Source organism: Ambystoma mexicanum, chromosome 3p, assembly GCF_040938575.1.
Source record: "Ambystoma mexicanum isolate Mex_15411 chromosome 3p, UKY_AmexF1_1, whole genome shotgun sequence".
NCBI classification, from domain to species: Eukaryota; Metazoa; Chordata; class Amphibia; order Caudata; family Ambystomatidae; genus Ambystoma; species Ambystoma mexicanum.
Genome location: NC_090925.1, coordinates 903,189,554 through 903,206,695, shown reverse-complemented (window position 1 = coordinate 903,206,695; position 17,142 = coordinate 903,189,554). Strand labels below are relative to the sequence as shown.

The window sequence follows — 17,142 nt, the reverse complement described above, 5'->3', positions numbered from 1 at the left end:
GAGGATGCCCTTTAGGTTTTGCCCGCGCTGCAAGGGCAAGTTTACCTGGAAGGACAAGCACAAACGGTGTAACCGTTGCTTGCCCCTCGATCACAAAGAGGACGGCTGTGCGGCCTGTAAGTTACTTGAACCCAAAACCTTAAAAGACCGCAGGGTGAAAAGGTGGGCAGCCTATGCGATGTCTAGGTCTGACTCCTCGCCGAATGTGACGAGGAAAGTGATTACACGGCCTCCGCAATGGAGGTTGTAGACCTCTTGAAGGAGCGTTCCTGCTCCTCGGCGTCCGGCCCCGACAAGCCTGGCTCACGCCCCGCTTATGGGGATGAACACCCCCGCGACAAGGACAAACACAGGAAAACACATAAGCACATACCCCACGGCACGAATTCGTCGAAGACTAAGGCAGCCATCGCGTCAACGGAGGTGTCGGGTCCACCGGCGCCTTCCGCCAACCGTAAGGTTCGCAAGCCCTCCCCCCGCTTCCGCGACTGGCAACTGGGCTTTCTGTAAATAAGGGCGCTAACCCCAAATCCTCAGGCGACGCGCCTCGCAAGAGTGCGTACGTCGCCAGTAAAGACTCTGCACTGCCTACAGCGACGGCGAGCGATCCCTCGACGGAGAAGCTGCTCTCAGAAAGCCTCGCGCGTATAGCTTCGAAAGACGGCCAGAGACGGACGGCGGGTAACACGTCGATAACCGCTCACAAGGCCAAAGAAACGCAGAGGACGCCGGAGGATAGGCTGGGAAAGCTCCCACCGTCGACAGAAGACCCTAGCCAGCAAGAAGGTTTCTCAGACGGGGAAGGGATGCTATCTTCGACGCTATGGGACAGAACTAAGCAGCTGCAAGGAGAAGAACCTCCCTTTTCACTCCCAGACCGCTCTGGCATACCTTACTGGACTGTAGAGAGGTTCCAGTCATGTATGGACAAGCTAGACAGGTTCATGGCCATCCCAGAAAATAGGACACCCAAGAGGCCAAGGGAGTTACTCCAGGAGGGGCCATGGGCTAAATACACAAAGCTCTTTAACCCCTTACAGGAAGACATGAACTCTTACGACCTCACTGAAGAGGATTCTCACTTCCAGGAAGAGGATGAGTTTGTGAATAATGAAGACCAACAAGAGGAAGAAGGTTTTCATGATGACACTAACATAGGTGAGGAGAGCTACAAGGAGGACCCAGGTGAAGGTGGCTCACAGCCCTGGCAGTCGCCATCAGGGTCTACAGACCCCAGCATTATAGGCCTTTCTTCTCCTCGGACCACACCGGTCAGGAACCCATCTCCAGTAGACGATCAGCCCACCTTCAATGCGCTATTGAGGAAGGCAGCAGCGCATTTTGAAGTTGAAACTGGGGAGGTCACCCCAGATACTGATTTAGTCGAAAGGATTATTAAGGAAAAACCTCCAACTAGTCAAACTATTCCTATCCTTGCCTCTGTTAAGAGACGACTCACCCCATCGCTGTCTACCCCCGCGCTGGTAAGATGGGTCAATCCAAGAATCGAGAAATTGTTCTCACCCTCGCAGTCAGACCCATTATATATCAGGGGTCACTCAGTCCCGGACTCCTTAGTGGTTACTAACACAAGGAAGAGGGCTGGGGTTCCACTGTCAACCAGCGAGGCACCCCCAGACAAAGAAGGGAAAAAACTTTACGCTTTGGGCAAAAGAATTTCCGCCTCGGCAGCGTTTTCAATTAGGATTGCCAATAATAATACATTGTTGGCAAGCTGTGCCGATGCTCAATGGGGAAAGCTTAAGCAGGACATCGAAGAAGCCCCTGAACCTCTAAGAACACGCTTATTGGCTACAGTTACAGAAGGAGCTCTGGTCAACCAGAGCATCATTAAGAACACTCTTGATGTGGCAGAAACTGCTGGCCGTTCTTTGGTGCAGGGAATTCTGTTGAAGCATCACGTATGGCTTCACAATTCCGGTTTCAAGGCAGAAACGCAGGCCTCACTCATTAATAAGCCAATAGAAGAGTCAAATCTCTTTGTAAGGGCAGTGGACGATCCACTGGAAAATGCGAAAAAAGAATTCGACACCATAAAGACCTTAGACCAAATCTCAAAGCCTCCAAACAGGCAGGGATTTGGGAACGAGCGCTTTTTTCGTGGCCAACGCCAACAGCAGCAACAGCATTACACTGCGGGCAACTGGCCCTCTAATCAGGGTACCAGTAACCAGTATACCCAAAGGACAACGCCGTGGCAAGGGCAGAGGCCGAGGCTCCAGCCCCAGAGGCACCCGGGCAAGTAACACCAAATGACCCGAAGGTTCGGGTCCCCTCCCATGCATCTCCGGTTGGGAGCCGGATAACATCGTTCCTTTCAGCATGGGAGGGAATAACATCAGACCGGTGGGTATTGTCAACCGTAGCCCAACGGGTACTGTATAGAGTTCAATCGGTCCCCCACCTACAGACCGCCAAGAGGACGACGCCTGTCACCAGAACACCTCGTCATCCTCCTGCAAGAAATAGAACAGCTGCTACAGAAAGGAGCAATAGAGGTCGTGCCCCTATCTCAGGTAATGGAAGGTATTTATTCAGTGTACTTCCTTTTACCCAAAAAGCACCCAACCATGCGCCCTGTACTAGATCTGCGCCCAGCGAACAAATTTGTAAAACCACAAAAATTTCGTATGGTAACATTACAGGAGGTAATTCCCCTGCTATCTCAGGGGGACTACATGACAACACTAGACATGAAAGATGCATACTTTCATATTTTGATGTTGCCAGCACACAGAAAATACCTCAGGTTCATGATGGAGGGCAAACACTACCAGTTCAGAGTGCTACCCTTCGGCATAGCGTCTGCACCGAGGGTATTCACGAAAGTACTGGCAGTGGCAGCGGCCCACCTGCGCAGGTTGTCCATACCGGTATACCCTTACCTCGACGATTGGCTCATAACAGGGGAGTCCTACGAGACATGCCTCTCAAACACCCAGAAGACAGTAGACCTTTTATTCCAACTGGGCTTCTCCATCAACGAGAAGAAGTCCAGCTTAGACCCCAGCCAAATCAAACAATTCCTAGGGGCTCTAATTCGAACAAAGGACGGCCTCGTCTTCCCCTCCAACGAGAGGGTCCAAAATATGCTGTTTGAGATCCCTCAATATGTGGCCGGTCGAGAGGTGACGGTACGCAAAGCAATGCGCTTGCTAGGAATGATGGCGTCATGTATTTATTTGGTACCTCACGCGTGCCTGCGCATGCGCCCAATGCAAGAGTGGCTCAACAGCCAGTGGTGTCAGGCCAGCGGACAATGGGACGATCTAGTGGTGGTCTCGCAGGCCTTGGTTCTCTCGCTACGGTAGTGGTCGAAGGAAAACCTGGTAATTGGGAAACCATTCGCCACCACCGCAGTGGAAGCCACTCTAACCACAGACACATCCCTCACAGGATGGCGGGGGCTCACCTATCCCATCAGACTGCTCACGGAGTCTGGACTCAGAGCGTAGTGTCCAAACACACAAACCTATTAGAGCTACTTGCGGTGTTCAAGGCACTAAAAGCCTTCCAGACACACCTACAAGGGAAGACAGTAATGGTCCTCACGGACAGCACCAAAGCCATGTACTACCTCAACAAGCAAGGGGGCACTCGCTCTCCAGGACTGTCCAAGCTGTCCCAGAACATCTGGAAGTGGGCTCTCAGACACACCATGTTCCTATTGTCACAACATGTACCAGGGGAACTCAATCTGCTAGCGGCCGAACTCAGCAGAGACTGCCCTTTGCCCTCAGAGTACGAATGGTGGTTACATGAAGACATCGTCTTCAACGTCTTCACACAATGGGGCTTCCCAGAAATGGACCTGTTCGCAACCCTGGAGAACTTGCAATGCCTAGATTACGCCTCCAGATACCCACAGAACCGCTCCAAGGGGAAGCGTCTCTGGATACCATGGGCAGGGAAATTTTTTTACGCTTTTCCACCGATTCCTCTGCTGAACAAGATTGTGCACAAGATGCACCAGGAACCAGTCACCATGATACTGATAGCCCCGATGTGGGCCCGCTAACCATGGTTTGCTCACCTGATGGAGATGTCCCTCTCCCCACCAGTGAAACTGCCCTGCCCGTACAACTTGCTGTCACAGGACAAGGGCAAGACACTACACCTATGCCCACAGAACATGAACTGAGCAGCCTGGCTCCTGAGGTCATAGAATTTGGCCATTTACAACTACCTCAGAGATGCATGGACATTCTCAAAGAAGCTAGAAAACCCAACACTCGCCACTGCTACTCTAGCAAGTGGAAGAGATTTGTCATCTGGTGTAGAGGTAAGAGCATCAACCCAGTCCACTGCTCTCCCACACAAATTGTCCTGTACCTGACCCATTTACTGGACTCGGGTCTAGTATTCAATTCTATTAAGGTCCATCTAGCGGCACTTTCTGCATACACCACCTCTTAACTTAAGGTGTCATGGTGGAAAGTCCCAGTTATCAAAGCCTTCATGGAGGGGGTAAAGAGAATACACCCTCCGATAGCAAACTCAACTCCCGGCTGGGACCTTAATGTGGTACTTACGAGGCTCATGGGCTCACCCTTTGAACCCATGCACAAGGCAACTCTTAGGGACCTCACCCTTAAGACTGCTTTCCTAATAGCTATCACCTCCATTAGGAGAGTAAGTGAACTACAGGCTCTTTCTATTCTAGACCCCTTCGTAACAGTTCACAAAGATAAGGGGGTTCTACGCACACACCCAAGGTTTGCACCGAAATTCATATCGAAATTCCATGTCAACCAGTCAATAGAACTACCAACATTCTTTCAAAACCCTTCCAATTTGGGAGAAAAAAGCCTGCATACACTCGATGTGCGCAGAGCGGTCATGTTTTATATGGAAAGAACTAGGCCACTGAGAAAGACTAATCAGTTCTTTGTATCAGTGGCAGCAGGAAGAGAAAGAGATGCAGTCTCAAAGTCCACTATTTCTAGATGGATTGTTCAATGCATCACTCTGTTTCTCTCTTGCTAAGAGAGAACTACCCTTCAAGCCAAGAGCGCACTCTACTCGAGGCACTGGGGCATCCATAGCATTCATTGCAAACGTTCCCCTTGAGTCCATTTGCAAAGCGGCAACCTGGAGTTCTGTACACACCTTTACAAAACACTGTCTAAATGCTTACTCTAGATCTGATTCCCAGGTGGGACAAGCACTACTAAGACATCTTTTCTCTACTGTTCCTTCTCACAACCCACCTCCAACTCCGGGTACTGCTCACTAGTCTATGCACAGCATGTGATATTAAGCAGATTAACAAACATCAGAAGACAATGCATTACTTACCGTAAAAGCATTTCTGATGGTTGTATCTGCTTAGATTCACATGCGCCCACCCTTCCTCCCCGCTCGGATGGAAGGAACATAGACATCTTTCTACATCTCTCTCTTTTCTGTACTCACTCACGTATAGATGCTCCCTCAGGGCAGAAAAAATACAAACAGAGGGACCTCGACGCGTGAGGGATTGTGGGTACACTGCACGTTACTATAGGGATAGTGTTACAGACACGCCTTGTCGACATCCCCTTTTCGACTACGAAAAACAAAATGCAATACACCGCAGTGACCACTGGATGTCGGACTATGCACAGCATGTGAATCTAAGCAGATACAACCATCAGAAATGATTTTACGGTAAGCAATGCATTGTCATCTCCAAGCTGTACATGGCCCATCTTATGGCTAATGTCTCTTGCTCGATAATGGAATAATTGATTTCCTGGGGTTAGAGCTTCCATCTTATGAAGGTGGTCTTTTCCTCTGTTTTCCACCTGGGACAGCACTGTGCCTAGTCTGATGCTGGAGGCATATGTTTGTAGAATGGAATCTTTCAAAAAGTCTGGCATAACCAGGAGAGCCTGGGTACACGGAGCTCCCTTGAGTTGTTCAAAATACCTCTGGGACTTTTCCTCCCATGGAACAATATTGGGGCATTTTTTCTTTTAATGATCTTTCAAAGGACCAGTGATTTCAGAAAATGTGGGTATAAACTGGCGGCACACCAATCTTAACACAGTACGTCCTTCTTTATCGGATGTCGGACTTGTATCGTTTAACTTCTTGAGGTAGTACTTTCCTATTCCCAAAATAGCTTAGTCTACCGAACTGCTGGCAAGGAGACATTTACTGGGATTAGCTGTTAAGTGAACTTTCCAGAGATCTGCAGATATGGTGTTGAGATGTTGTAGGTGTTTGTCCTAGTTTGAGCTATATATTACAGGGTTTGGAATTGAGATTCGGTGAGCAGGAGCTAAAACCAGCTCCTGGCTGACGGACATCATCCTGTAGCAGGAGCTACCGCAAGGGAACCAGGAGCTACCAGAGATGCTTTTTGTCCATTTTGTATGAAACATCTTTAAATGTGTAATAGATGTGCTCGAATTCTTCTTGATTAACATTCTCAAATACTCCTGGTTAATGACACATGTTTGAAAGGTACCAATTTGGCCTAGGAGTCAAAAATAGTTCATGGTAGCTGTATGTGTCTGAGATCACCTTCTCTATGCATATGCTGTTAAGCAAACTGTTATGCATGTGGATCATTACTGACCTGGGCTTGATTTTTAAAGTCTCACCCTTGAGGTCTTTTTGGTCCTAAGTCAAAAATTTGAACCATTAAGCCTCCCATGTGTTTATCTGCCATTCTTCCAACTCGAGGTTAATCTGGAAAGAGAAGTGTGAGGACCTCCCTGTCTGAGCAACCTACGGTAGAGGGTTCATGCCAAGTTGGCAATAAACAATTTAAGAAGACCGGTTAATAATATCCCCCCCCCCCCCTGTTAACAGTGATGTGTGTGTGTGTGTGTGTGTGTATATATTTATATTATCTCTATCATTTTAAAAAAATAACTATTGATATCTGTTGTGTTTTAGTTTCTCACTACAGACTGTTTCCCAAAGTGCTGGGCCAGGTGATCTCGAAGTTTTCTGTCCGAGAGCTGCATTTGTCCTTCACGCAAGGCTTCTGGAGGTCACGTGCATGGGGACAACCTTTCTTGGAGGCCCCAGCTGGGGCAGAACTCTGGGTTTGGTTCCAGGATTCTGTCACTGAGTGAGTATAAATTGGCCTATTGCCTAGTTATGTTTTTTGTTTAACTTTTCCACCTCCTTTCAAGAAGTACTAGTGGTAGTCTTTCCTGAAGGCAGGAGATTGCTGTACACAAAGTTTGCACTGAAGTCCATACAATGATGTTGACTCACAATATTACACACTATAAAAGTCTTATGAATGATTTATCACATTTTGAAGAAGGGGCCAAAAAAGTATGTGGAAAAACGCTTTCCAATCAACAAACTTTTTTTTTGTAAATGAATAATAGCCCGCTATTGAAAACCTGTAGTGGAAGCAGTCTGCAAAGACACAGGGAAACTATCCGTAAGTATATAAGCACTGACTGAAAAGGCATGACAGTTTTTTCTCAAAATCGGGAGCTCATTCAACTCATTTAAGAAGGCAGTTAATGAGTGTCTCACAGGAGAGAAATGGGTATTGTTTATTCACTCACAAGTTTTTTGTATTGTACGTCTTCCTGTGCCATCACCTCATTTTTCCACTGTTAATTTGTGTACAATGTTCATTTGCATCCATGTTACAAGGCTATTTCGTGCACTAAATAGCTTAGATCCCTGTTCACAACCAAATTTGCCATATTTTCGAAAAATATTTGTGCGGCTTTTAATTTTATGCACATTTTTTAAAAGATCCCTAGTGGAAGAAAGGGGAAAAGTAATAGCTTCTGACTGTAGGGGAGATATGCTTCCTTCCACATCCCTTCCTGACACCATGGGTAGAATTGAAAACATGGATGATCGAAAACAAGATGTTACTTCTGATGAATGGTCATCCAAGAGGTACATGGTGGATGGAAAATCAACTTCAGTCATTCTCTGCATGGGAGATACGGAGGGTAGAATCTTGGATTTGGAAGACAGGAGACCAAACATGGGGGCAGCAGAAAATCATGCTGCAGGCCTACCAGAGAAATAATGCTGTAACTGAATACCAAAGTCGACATGCAACCTAAGATTCACAGGTTTCCCTGGAAAAAGGTGCGAGGAGCAATTTGAGAGCTTTCCAATACCTTGTGATCAGTCTTCTCCTGGACCTTCCTTCAAATTCAATGCAGTTTGAAAGGGCATGGAGGGTTTCTGGTCCACACTCTTAAAGAAGATCCAGACCTTTTATACACATTGAAGGAGAATATTCTGTAAAAATAAAGATGGGAGCTCTGTTTTTCAAGACTTGGAGCAAGGATGTTAACAGGCTCAAATTAAATGAGGTAAATGGTGTGCAGCCCGGGTCAAACAACTGCTGTACTCTGTCAGAAACTGCATCTTCAAATTTGGTTGTGTGGGATTTGGTCCTTTTAAGTAGGCCAAACCCCCTTTATTCTTTCCCTATTAGGTCACTTGCATTTCAATTTGTGGTATGTTGGGAGGTTGGAGTAAGTTAATATCACATATTTTAAGGATAATTTGGCCTAATATTGATAACTTGCAGATTATGACCGCTTTTTATATACCTATGCTGCATTTACTCATAGACCTTCTATTCTGTGTGTATATACCCAGTCAAAGGCCGGAAATGCCACGGTAGAGGCACATAGTGAACTAGCCCTCCCTTCCGTTTGTGTGGTGGATTGCGTGTGTAGCCACCCAATCCATATTAACATCACATCAAAGACACTCCACTTGTGTTAAAGGTGAGGCATTTCGTGAGTGGTTTGAGAGTCTTCGAGCCAAGGGAGCCGAAGCGGAGCGTGTTTCAGAGAGATCATCAATGTCCCCCTGGCAGAGGCCAAGGTTTACCAAATACCTCTGAGCACCATGGGTGTTGGGAGGAGGGCTTAGGGGGGGGATGAGGGAGGTTGCAGGAGGGTTGTTTTCCAAGTCTGAGCCATGACCGCCCCCCCTGGGATTTATAGTTGATCTGATATAAAACAGAAGAGGTGTAACCGCTTATAGTGGCACTGCAATATTATGGAAAGAGGTAAACTGGGACTCCAATGTTCCAAGCAGCCTGTGAGAAAGATGCTAAGTGCTATCTGATGTTTCCTGGGATTGAATGGGGACATATGTGGGCTAGGGTGATCGAAGGGGGAAGTGTTAGTGGCAATATTGGACCAGCAGTACCTGGAGACTGGGGGGAGCATTTGGTGGGAATTATGGAATGATGCACGCACTGGCTTATCTAATTCTGGAATGAATTAAAATATGCTGCCTACGGTATGGATATTGCACTGGTGTTTTCTAGTAGGTTGGCTTCTGTCAGACAACTGATGCATAGCCTATGTTTCTCTCATGATCACCAGTGATTGGTTGGTTTGGTGGCATCCCACTTGTTAAAGGACAGGTGTTAAAATAGACAAATCGCAAAGACAAATAGTAAAGCCATCCACATCGGATCATACATCGATCTATTGCATTTCTTGTTTCGGTGGATCTTGGCTTACATTTTGTGAAGGAATATCTGTGTACCGCATGCCATTTTGTGAGAATCTAATTTGATGCGCGATCTCCTTAAGGTTAATTGGTCTGGTGGAAATAAGTCCTAGCATGTGCCTCTGTGACGTCATCGGCCGCAATGCTGCGTTCCATGTCATTACGTCCGTGCATGACTGAGATGGACATTCTCTCTAGACATCTATGAAATCAAGCTTAAACACCCAAAACACGAAAACAAATGTATACCCACACTTACTTTGTTTAGTTGCTTAGCTCAAAATGCTCTATTGTATTTTATTTTGAATCAATGAAAAGTAGAGCATTCTATTATAGCATTGTATGATTGTATGTATTATATTGTATTGTCGATGTAAAATATTAAATGTATAAATAAAATCCTGGAGGGAAAAAAAGAAAAGTTAGTGGAGGTGTTGAGTGCCATAGGGCGGCAGAGGTTAGGATGGAAGATAGAGGAGGTACTGCACAGCACAGTACAAGCACAAACTCCTCAGACGGCCTAGTAGCCAAGAGGAGTAAGAAAACTGATGCAGTGGAAACACTAGTACCGAAAATAGGGTGCAGAGATGTTAAAAGCCCAACAGGCCTCGAATTACAGAGGCACAGAAATGCATTGAAGAGCGGTTAAGGCAGAGTGGCATAGAAACACCTTGGTTCATCAGCTGTTTAGATTAGTAAAAAAGATGACGATGTCCAGCCCTGACTAGCAAGTATTTTTTAGGGGTGTCCAAAGTTCCCCAGGCCCAAGTTTGTGGGGTAACTGGCTGGTTTTCCAAGGGCAACCCACCAGACAAAGGATCCATCAGGACCTTCCCCACCCAGGCAGGTGGAAGAAGGCTCAAGTAAGAACATGTCCTCATGAACAGGGATTAGAAAAGTACAGCCACCATTTTAGGCAAATGGTGACCCCCCTCCGCAGCTGTGAAGGCAGCCTGTTACAAAAGTCTGCAAAAAGCTACACTGCAACCGGCCTGGCAGATGAACTTGTAATTGTCACTAAGTTACTGGAACAGTGTGAAAAGGGAGAGCATGTTTCCCCTCAGCAGTCCACATAAGGTGGGGTGTGCTGATCTCATAAAATAAAATAGGAGTGACAAAAGTGTCCCCCCTGACCTGGTAATGGGAGTTAACCCAGGTACAATTTTTCCTTTTTTAAAAAGGAGCTTCCGGGGGGCGTGGCTCGGAGCTGCCGCCAACGGCATGGCTTCCTAGGAGCTCCTGTCTGGCCCAATGCGTCGTTCCTAACATCGCCTCTCCTAGACCCCGTTACGAGCTGCAATTCAACCATATCATGTCGGAAGCTCTCCTAAAGATATCGCTCGAGCGGGTTCCCGTGCCTCGGCCGATTATCATGTTTTCGGCTCCTCTATCAATCGGGACCCGCTCGATTCCAAGATGGCCGCCGCAACCGTCAGTAAGGAGGATTCGCAGTAGGGGAGAAAGGCAAGCAAATTAAAAACTATGGCCGCCGAATGCCTTCAGCAAGCTCTCCTGCTCATCAGCGAACACACCAGCCCCGCACACTAAGCGACGCCAATCAGTGTCACACCCTCCGGCAACATCTGATCAGAGGACTGCCTCCCGGAGTCGGGGAGGGACATGGGTACATATTACAAAAGACCCACTGCACTTGTACTCAAGCAACATCCCGCAACTAATCAATGACCTTCAAAACTATCTTAAAAGGTGGAAGCAACAGGAAATCTCATGGTTCGGGCGAATTACTGCCATTAAAATGAATCTAATTCCCAGATGCCTATACCACTGCACAGCTCTACCAATTCATATCCCAGGCCCGGCCCTAAAGAACATAAAAAAGAAAATGCAAGAATTTGTTTGGGGGGGGGGGACCGGACCACGAATTGGCAAACTAATTATGCTAAGATGCTAAGGGGGAAAGCACAGGGAGGGCTGGGAGTACCCGATTTGGCTAGATGCACTCTAGCAGCCCAACTATCACATGCATTCTCCTGGGTACAAGATTCCCCAAAATGGACATTAATCGAAGAAGCGTGGTGCCCGACCGCACCATCCAATCTCCCACACCTGCCAAACATAAAACCACAAGCAAACAGCGGCCCCCTCCTAAATACAATTGCAACTGTCCGATGCTGGAAATCGGCAGCTCGGAAATGGGGTGTACATGGATCTCTGGGTCCCCTAACCCCCATCTGGAATAATCCCAACTTCTCACCAGGAATGTCCTCATCTGACTTTCAACCCTGGATAGTGGGTGGTCTGGTTAAAACTAGCGACTTTCTGGAAGTAGGATCCCCCATCTTGTTCGAGAGATGCAAAGCAAAATTCGGTGTGGGGGAACGAGAGAGATTCCGCAATGCCCAAATCAGGCACTGGCTATCACACAGGGTAACCTGAGAAAAATGCTCTAGAGAGCTAACAGCGCTTGAACTTTCATTGACAACACCAACCAGAAGAGGTAGGACCTTGGCCATTTATCGCTTCCTAGTTAGAGCAGACCCCGCAAAAAAAGAAAGATATATGCTAGAGTGGGAAAAGGACCTGGGGCGAGAAATAGAGGTGGAAGAGTGGGGGAAAATATGGGCTCTCAATGCATTACGAATAGGGAAGGGGGGATATAAACTCTGTTATAGGTACTATGTCACCCCAGCTCAAATCCATAAGGCGAACCCAAATACCCCTGGAACCTGCTGGCGGGGCTGCCCGGTCTCCGCTCGCTGTTCCACATGGTATGGACCTGCCCGAAGGCGGAGGCATACTGGAGAGAAATATTAAAACACATCAAAGAAATCTCTGGTCTCTCCATACCTTGGGACCCGGGAATCATTTTGAACATATGGGACCCATTCATGGACTACGCAGCCAAATTCCCTGCCCTCACCAGGAGACCTCCACTCACAAGATGGCTCCAATGTAGCCCGCTTTATTAAACGGTAAAACCCACTTAAAGCACCACAAAAACAGGATTCGCATCCACCCACGAACAAAACGGATCATGGACAATGAAAAACAAGATCACCGACAATCCCCTCACCCATCAAACACCTCGAGAGACACTTAACTGTGATGCAACTATCAATTAATGCATTCTTGTGAATGTTGTATTGATTTGTAAAACCCAATAAAATGTTATGAAAAAAAGGAGCTTCCAGAAAATACTGCACAAAGTGCTGTGTACTGCAATAATATAATGTAGACGCCAGAAAACATGGAGGAAAGCAGAAGGCCATTTAAAAAGTACCAAAAAGTGGTCAAAAGGGTTCCCAATGTTAGAGTAGATTAATCCGTGTGGAAAAAAGGTTCTCATTCACTCAAATCAGTCCAAAATTCCATTAGTCCATCAAAAAATGTGTGAGGACTCGCAAAGGTGGAGAATTGACTCAAGAAGGAAAATCTACTTCATTCTCACGGACAGACTCCATGCTCTAGGCATCAGGGATTCTGCTCCAAGTTGGATCTGGTCCTTCGTTGATAACTGCTCACAATGCACTTTCTTCCCTCCTTTCGCCTCCCCCTCGACCCTGTCTCCAAAAGGTTGCCACGCGGGGGCCTCACTGCCCCCCCCATCTTCAACCTCTCCTTAAGCACCCTCCCCTGACTCATCCACTCACATGACCTAACCTGCTACTACGCTGATGACTCAGATCATCTTAAACATTCCCAAAAAAAGTGTGATTTTGGAAGAACTTGTCTACCTTTTACACTTAAAATGTATACAAAAATTAAAAAACGTTTCAAACATTTCATACATTAGCTTTAAATAAAAACGCGTTAAAAATTACTAGTTTTCATTCATATTCAAGAAACCAAGAACAAATTGCAGAGCTAATATGCAAGTCCAGCCACTATCCTAGTTGTATCTGGCCTTGGGCAGGGTCTGTTACCCCTTTCAATCTTTTTCAAGGCCCTCGGCAAATGTGGAATGCAGCTGCTACAGTTACATGCGACTCTGCCCCAAAGATCGTATTCCAGAATTGATGTGCCTGCTGCATTCTGAACTTAACATATCCCTTCTCATATTCCCTTGTAAGTGCCGAACAATTTGTAAGTATGTGTTTTTGGGATTCCACTTGTTCGGCACACAGGCAGCATCGCCTTTCGACCCAAGGAATCCCCTCCCATGCCCTGGTATTTTCCAATGCCGGGAGTATGTTTCTCAATGAGAGGATGAATCTCGTTAAAGCAGAGTGCAGAGTTTTGTGAGATAGTATCTTGTCGAATCCCTGTCAATAGCCTCGTGAGAAAAGGTTGCATATCTTCGCAGGGTAGCCAGGTGATTCACCCCTAGCATGGTGTCTGGTTATCAATTTTATGAAATGGGAATCAAAAATCCACCAGCAGCCTGGATAGACTGCCAAGTCCTCAAAATGTTGTACCACCATATTCCCAAGTCGCCTATACCAGTTGCTTTTTGACATAAGTTAAGTAGGATTCTTCTCTGGCAGGAGTACAGTACACTGCCCTCCGAGAGCTACATCCATGAGCCTCACGTTGCACCCTGCTGTGACCCACACCCTGCCAATACCTTCACCCACATCCACTCCTCATCACTTTGCACACCAACACTGCCACTACATCCCTAAATACTAAACCAACACCACCATGCACCTCGCTGTAACCCACATCCCTAAATGTCCCAAACCACCATGCATCTCACATGGTACCCTGCTGCCTCAAGCAAAGCCAAAATCCCTATATCAACCGCAACTGTGACAACCGCTGAACTCTATACGCTGTTGGATACAGCCAGGCTTATGACTGTCGGTTGAGGTGCTGTCTATTTTTGGGGGCGGGGGGCAGTGAGGTCCCGTCTATTTTCAGTGGGGGCAGTGAGGTGCTGTCAAGTGGGTTGCTGTTGGTTACGGCCACGGGTTAGGGGCCATGCACCCCAAAATAACCAACAGTTGACTGGTACCATGCCCCTCACACGACCCCCATGCCCAACAAAACTGCAACCAAACCTGCTGTAAACAGCAACCAACCAACTGTACCAGACAGTCACACCTGGATGTACCCATGGCTGTACCCAACAGCCCCAAACCTGCTGTAACCAACTACAGCACCACACCCCTAGCATACTCCCATAAAGGCCGCACACACCTCATACACGCACACCACCATCACATTTTCACCCATACTAACCAAACCCAAGGAGTACCATGCACCTCACGTGGCCCAACCACAACTGTACCCACCAGCTGACCCATACCAACACCACCGTGCACCTCTGTATTGCTCTCCCTTGAAAAGTGCACGGAACTACCATAAATCACCAATGCAATTATAGAGCAAATACTTCAACCCATAAACAGACAGACACAATAACTCACAGCCACGCACTCTTTAGAAGATAATCAGCTCTTTACGGCTATTTATTCAAAAGATTACAAGTACATAAAAATAACTCATAAAACTAACATGGACATAGATCACAGAAGAAGTAAAGAAGTCTAAAGAAATGCATTACTGTGAGCGTAATTCTTGTCCTCGTCTCGTCCAGAAGCGGCTGGAAGACTCCGGGGGCAGCCAGGAAGAGAGTGCTGACGGAGCGTCCTTCTCTGGCTGAAGTCTCACCTGACCCCTCCGGGTTTCTGCATATATAGGAACTCTACAATAGGGGAGTTCATTCTCGAACCTTCTGGAATTGCACCTGCGCAGTTGAGGAATAGCAGTCAGTTGCCAGCTGGGTCAATTGAGAGCTCCCCCCCCCCCCCCCAGGAACACAGGGCCTCCCTGCTCTAAGAACATGCCCCACGGAGAACAGTAGCAAGTCATAACGTTAGCTTTTCCCAGCATAAATGGCCTTGACTGCATACCAAGTTTAAAAAAGCATGTTTCTGAGCACTGTGAATCTAACACTTCAGCAAAATGTGTGCAGTCTTTCACTGCGGAGTGAAGAAAATATCCAACATGGCTCCGAGCGCTCCCAGAATGCATTGCGCGCCCGCGCCATTTTGAACCAAGCATAAATTAAGCAGAACAACCTCCCAAGCACGCCACATACCTGGCTGTACCAACAGCAGACTATAGACCATAACTGACAGTAATAACCATGGCGGTAACCAACAGCCCCCAACCCTGCTGTAACCAACTGACTGTACCCAACAGTCACACCTGACTGTACCCACAGCCCCTAACCCGTGGCCGTAACCAGAAGCAACCGACTTGACAGCACCTCACTGAAAATAGACAGGACCTCACTGCCCCCCCCCCCCCCCCCCCCGACAATAGACAGCACCTCAACCGACAGTCATAACCATGGCTGTAACCAACAGCCCCACTGAACCCACTAAACAAACACCCAAAACAACACACACACCCAAACCGTCAACTGGTACCAAGCACCTCCCCCTGCCCAACACGTGACAGTCAACCACCACAATGCGCCTTAAGTGGCACCCGGGCATACCTAAACCACAATGGTAACGGTGACCCACACCAGAAACCAGGCGTATGGTGGAAGATGGGCCGAAGAAACTCGAACCCACAGAAGCCACCCAGAGTTCTGCAATAACCGAACACTGCAACCGTTGCCAACACCCAACTAACATCATCGCTCTGATCCTGTCCAGAGTAGACTATGCCAATAGCCTAGACCTGGGCATGCCCGAACGACTTCTTAAAAAACTGCAACACATACAAAATGCAGCAGCCAGACTCCTCCTCAAGCTACCCAGAAGAGAACACATCACACTTGCGCTAAAAATACTACACTGGCTACCACTAAAACAGCGAATAAAGTTCAAGTCCATGTGCATCACGCACAGAGCAATACACAAACAAGGCGCACAATTCCTAATCGACAAACTACGCCTACATCAACCGACAAGAACACTAAGATCAAGCACCGACATACGTCTGGAACCAAAACCCTACAATAGAAAAAAACTCGGGAGGATCCTCTTTCTCTCACCAGGCACCCAAAACCTGGAACGACCTACCAAGAATATACGGAACACAACAAACCACCTAGCATTCAGCAAACTCCTCAAATCATGGCTCTTCACAGCGTAACCACAACAGAGACGCACTAGAATGCGCAGACATTAAAAGAAAGATAAATATAACTCAACATCGGCCACTCTCAAATTGGACAAACACTCAAACCAAAGAACCAACCACTTGACAGAGCATAAGATATCATGGAAAAAAGCCACAAAAGGAAGGCTCCAGAGACTGATCACATACTCTGACCCAATCGAAAGCCCTCAAGTGACTCACCCAATCGTACGTACTGGACGGACCATATCCAGACCAGCAGACGCATTTAGATAGAGTTGTGAATGTTGGCATGTCCACGCTTGGATGGAATTGAGTACTGGCCTGCGTCTCATCTCGATAGGACCTTGAATGTTAGCATGCCTGCACTTAGGTGAAACCTGAATGTCAACATGCCCGCACTTGGATAGATTTGTGAATGTTGGCCTGCGTCGCATCTGGATAGGACTCTGAATATTAACATGCCCGCACCAAAGCGAAACCTGAAGACTAGCGCAGCCCACACTAAGAATTGTGGACAATTGGCCTGCGTCACATCTTGATATGATTGATTGAAGGATAGCATACCCGCGCCTAGATGAAATGTGAATGTTAGCATGTGCCACAATTAGAATTGTGAACACCAGCCTGCGTAGCATCCAGACTAAGTTATGAATGTTAACATGC

General features: G+C 47.2%; 1 protein-coding gene across 1 annotated transcript in view; it reads left to right on the top strand.

Annotated features, from left to right (window-relative positions):
- The window catches only part of PIGT (phosphatidylinositol glycan anchor biosynthesis class T), a 324,961-nt gene that overhangs the window by 63,458 nt on the left and 244,361 nt on the right, over positions 1-17,142 (top strand). Inside the window, exon 2 of the mRNA XM_069652141.1 lies at positions 6,910-7,087. Coding sequence (XP_069508242.1) covers positions 6,910-7,087 — 178 coding nt within the window. The remainder of the gene's footprint in view (positions 1-6,909; positions 7,088-17,142) is intronic.